General features: G+C 57.3%; 1 protein-coding gene across 1 annotated transcript in view; it reads right to left on the reverse strand.

Moving 5' to 3' along the window:
• Window positions 1-1,543, reverse strand: part of LOC104990323 (breakpoint cluster region protein-like) — an 8,324-nt gene extending 6,781 nt beyond the window's left edge. The window contains exon 1 of the mRNA XM_010842327.1: window positions 971-1,543. Within this exon, the coding sequence (XP_010840629.1) occupies window positions 971-1,027 (57 nt within the window). The 5' untranslated portion in view covers window positions 1,028-1,543. The remainder of the gene's footprint in view (window positions 1-970) is intronic.
• Window positions 1,544-4,643: the final 3,100 nt, after the last annotated feature.

The raw sequence follows: 4,643 nt of genomic DNA on the forward strand, positions 1-4,643 counted from the left end.
GCTGTGGAGGGCAGCGTGGAGCCAGCCTGCGGCCCTGGGTGCGGGCCGCATCTGCGTGACCAGCAGCACCATGTTTCTGGCTTCCGTTTCTCTTCCTAAAGCTGAGTTCTTGGGGCTTCCTTGGGGGTCCACTGGTTAAGACTCCGCGCTACCAATGCAGGGGACACGGGTTCGATCCCTGGTCGGGGAACTAAGATCCCACAAGCAGGCAAAAGGTAAGCAACTGGAAAAAAAAAAAAAAAAAGGCAGCCGAGTTCTCACTCAGAGGTCTTCCCATGCAGAATCCTTGCTTGGCGGAGCAGGCAGGTCAGGGCTCTGAGGAAGATGAACCCCAGGAAGAGGAAGGTATCCCCCCACTGCAGGGAAGAGCAGGATGGGCAGGGCGGGGAGGACCCAGCACGGTCACCAGCAGCCCCTGGTGACTGGTCTCCTGCCTCCAGGGGCTCTTCCAAGGCCCCTCCTTGTACTGAGACTCCAGGGATTGAGGTTTCAGAGCTGCTGGGCTGGTGAGGCTGGCAGCCTGCAGCTTCCCCCGTCGTGGGTGGGCAGCCCACCCTGCACTGGCTGTAAGCCCCAGAAGAGCGGAGCATGAGGCCCCCACCTGCTCTCCACCTGCTAGGTGCAATGTCGGCCTCTGGCTCGGGTGTCAAAACCCTCTGTTCCTGGGGACCTCATAGACAAGCGCAAGACAACATCTGTCCAGGCTGCCCAGACGGACCCCCGAGCCGGGCCCTCGCGGCTGGGAGGGCAGGGAGCGTCCGAGGCTGCTCAGGACTGCAACCCCACCCCGGCTGGGGCTGACAGGGCCCACCCGCAGGCATCCGGAAACAGAGGTTCACGACCAGACCTCGGTGTGCAGTGCGTGTTCTCTGGGGTCACGGCATGCCCACGACCGCCCACGGCGCTCCACCCCCTGGGCCCCACCCAGGGAGGTGGAGGGGCACACCTCTCTGAACAGCATCACGCGTACCTCAGAGATTTCTGCAAACTGAGCATTGGCTTGACAGCACTTCTCGGCTGTTTCCATGGCAACTTCATAGTTGTCCACAAAGGCCCGGTACACACCCAGCTGGCTGGCCTGCGGGGAGGAAGGGAGAGACAGTGGGACGGGTGCCGGGCAGGAGCGGGGCAGGTGGTCTCCGACCCTCAGTGCTGGGCTCCCCTAAGCCCAGGTGCAGCAGCTGGTGCGGGGCTGCAGGGACCTCAGCTCCCCGCGCGCTCACCGCCGCCCACCTGCTTCCCCTGCCCACGCGCTGAGCGCACTTCTGCTTCCAATGTGACATGTGGGGAGGTGACTCACAGCCCCAGGCAGGTAGGGGCTCTCTTCCCAGCAACCTCCTCCTCCCACCCTGTTCGTTTAAAACTGGGCCACCAGCAAACGGCTGGTGTTCCAGGATGTCAGTGAACAAAGATGAGCGTCTCCAGCAGGTGGGAGGGGGCGGCCCCTGCTCGTCCCAGCTGCAGACGCCTCGGCAGGACCCATCCCTGGCCCGACGGGCTGCACTGCTGCTGCTGCCGTTCAGTCGCTCAGTTGTGTCCGACTCTTTGCGACCCCATGGACTGCAGCATGCCAGGCCTCCCTGTCCATCACCAACTCCTGGAGTTTGCTCAAACTCATGTCCATTAAGTCGGTGATGCCATCCAACCACCTCATCCTCTGTCGTCCCCTTCTCCTCCCACCTTCAATCTTTCCCAGCATCAGGGTCTTTTCCAATGAGTCAGCTTTTCTCATCAGGTGGCTAGAGTATTTGAGCTTCAGCTTCAGCATCAGTCCTTCCAATGAATATTCAGAGTTAATTTCCTTTAGGATTGACTGGTTTGATCTCCTTGGGTCATAAAGAAGGCTGAGCACCAAAGAATTGATGCTTTCGAACCGTGGTGCTGGAGAAGACTCTTGAGGGTCCCTTGGACTGCAGGGAGATCCAACCAGCAAGGAGGGGCTACACAGCTCTGCTCCTCTACAACCTCTTCAGACATGTGAGAAATGCGCAGTTTAGCTGCCCACGGAGAACACGGGCTCCCACTGCCCAGTTATGAGCTCCATCCAGACCTGCGACGGGGCTGAGGTGTCACTCGGCACCCTGGCAGGCGGGAAGCCTCCGCTGCCAGCTGCAAAGCAGGGGCGCTGTCCTGCTCTCGGCCAAAGGCGTTAACAGGAGGTCTCCTGCCCCAGCTCTCAGCTGAGTCAAGACTTCCAAGGTCGGGGCAGGTTTGTCTGCGGCCACCACCATCACCAGGGCCTGGGTCACCTCCAGAGGCAGGAGGGAAAGTCCAGCCTGGGCAGGTGAGGGCAGACCCCGTGACCGGCTGGGTGGGTCTCCTCCACTGCAGCCCACCGGGAGCCGGAAGCCCAAGACTTCTGCTGATCCTGGCGTTTGCTCTTCGTCGAACCTAAATTTTATTTCTACGTGCATTTGCATTTGTATTGAATTTTAGGTTTCTTCAGATGGCAAGGCCAGATGCCCTCCGCACTGATCTTCTGGCCCCGCTCCCTGTGGGGGTTGCACCGAGGGTCTGGGGGCACGTGAGAAAAACAGCAGCTGGAGGAGGCCCCGCTCGGCCCTGGCCACAGCGTTCACCTGGACAAGTCGCCGCGTCCAAGACCCCAGGTCCCCCGCCACACGGTGGGACCCAGAGCCCTTTCTCCCCCGACTGCCCCGCTCACTGAGGGTCTCCCACCCAAACAAAGGCCCTGCTTCAGGCACTGTCACCACCAATCATTCAGACAGTGCGTGTGGCCGGCTAGCAGAGCACATGATAAATAAGTCAAGAAACGCGTAATGACAGGTGGCTGAAGGCAGAGCAGGGGAGAAGAGCAGGGCTACAGTAGATACTGTGGCCGGGGTGACCTCTGGGAGAGGCCACGGCTCAGCCTAGTCCCGAGGGGATGTTACTACTGCAGTGTGTCCCCTTGGAATCCCTAAGTCGAAGCCCTGAGCACGGAGAATGTGACTGTAGCTGGAGATGGGCCTAAAGAGGTGATGGGGAGAAAATGACGCCGTTACGGGACTTCCTGGGTGGTCCAGTGGTTAAAACTTCACCTTCCAGGGCAGACGGTTCACCCTCTGGTCAGGGAGCCAAGATCCTACGTGCCTCGAGGCCAAAAACCCAAAACATAAAAGCAAGATTGTAACAAATTCAATAAAGAATGTAAGAACGGTCCACATCAAAAATAATGTTTTAAAAACCATGAGGCTGTTCGAATGGGCCTGATCCAATCTGACAAGGGTCTTTAAGCGAAGAAAAGATTAGGACACAGAAACAGCGGGACGACCACGTGAGGACACAGGGAAATAACAGCCATTGACACATCGAGGAGAGGCCGTGGGAGAAACCAGCCCTGCCAGCGCCTGGATCTGACTACCAGCCTCCAGAAATGGGAGGAGATAGACCTCTGTTGTTTGAACCACCTGGGCGGTAGCAGCCTAAATACATCAACACAGAACCGCTTGTTGGTTACTTCTGCCTGCTCTTCCAGGAGCTCACATCTCCCACGTGGCTTTAGAGAGGTTTAGGCAACTCATGCACCAATAAGAATCCGAGCTGCACGGATAACCAGACAGATGGAGATCAGGTGCACCAATCAAAACCTGAGCTGCATGTAACCAGGTGCACCAATCAGAACGTGAGCTGCACAGGTAAGGGGACAGATGGAGACCAGCTGCACCAATCAGAACCCGAGCTGCACGGGTAACTGGACAGATGGAGACCAGGTGCCCGCCGTGCACCATGTGAGGCCCCAACAGGACACAGCATCAGTGCAGTGGTTAAACACAGAACCTGAATCTCTTCTGGAAAAAAATCCGACCCAAACTGGTGTACCCTTAAGAAAAATGTCAAGGTTGTGGGAGACCAGCACAGGTCAAGCAAGCGGTGCAGATGGTAAGAAACTACAGAGACCTGACGACCACATCCGGACTCAGAGGAAAACGGCCACAAAGAACAGGGCACCTAACCTGGAAGAGATCCGTAGGATCGCGTATTAATTAGCAGTATCACATCAGCATGAGCCGCCCCTGATGGAGCATTGTCCTGTGGGCTGTGGAGGAGCATGTCCTCAGCAAATACACGATGATGTACTTAGAGATAGAAGGCAGGATCAGCACTTTACTCTCAAACTATTCACCGTGTGTGTGTGTGTGTGTGTGTGTGTGTGTGTGTGTGTACAAAGGAGAGGGAAAAAGAGAAAGATAAAGCAAAAGAGAAAGAAAGATAAAGCAAAATGCTACAAGTGGTGCAGCCGGCACAGAGACTTCTTTGTGTGATTCTTGCAACAATTCAGGAAGTTTGAAGTGATTAGGAACCAAAAAAACTGAGCTAATAAAAATTCAGCCAGAAACAAAGCCCCAGTTGGGTAGTGATTAACCCACAGGAAGGGAGTCAAGGCAGCGGCAGGAAGGGGCTTCCCAGCAATGAGGTGTGGCTCCTGAGTTCCTGGGGAGCGATGGTACCAGGGCTGGGGCATTGTGGGCTCCTGGGGGGGTCCCGAGACCCTCCCAGCTGGGGAGCCCAACCCCACTGTGCTAATCTGAAAGCGGTGGGGACAGGGACCCGTCCACCTGTCTGTGGGGATGCCCAGCGCCCGGCCCCGGGGGCACACAGGTGAACACACGGCACAGAGCTCCCCAGCAACCACCTCCCAT

Source organism: Bison bison, unplaced genomic scaffold, assembly GCF_000754665.1.
Source record: "Bison bison bison isolate TAMUID 2011002044 unplaced genomic scaffold, Bison_UMD1.0 scf7180017847272, whole genome shotgun sequence".
NCBI classification, from domain to species: domain Eukaryota; kingdom Metazoa; phylum Chordata; class Mammalia; order Artiodactyla; family Bovidae; genus Bison; species Bison bison.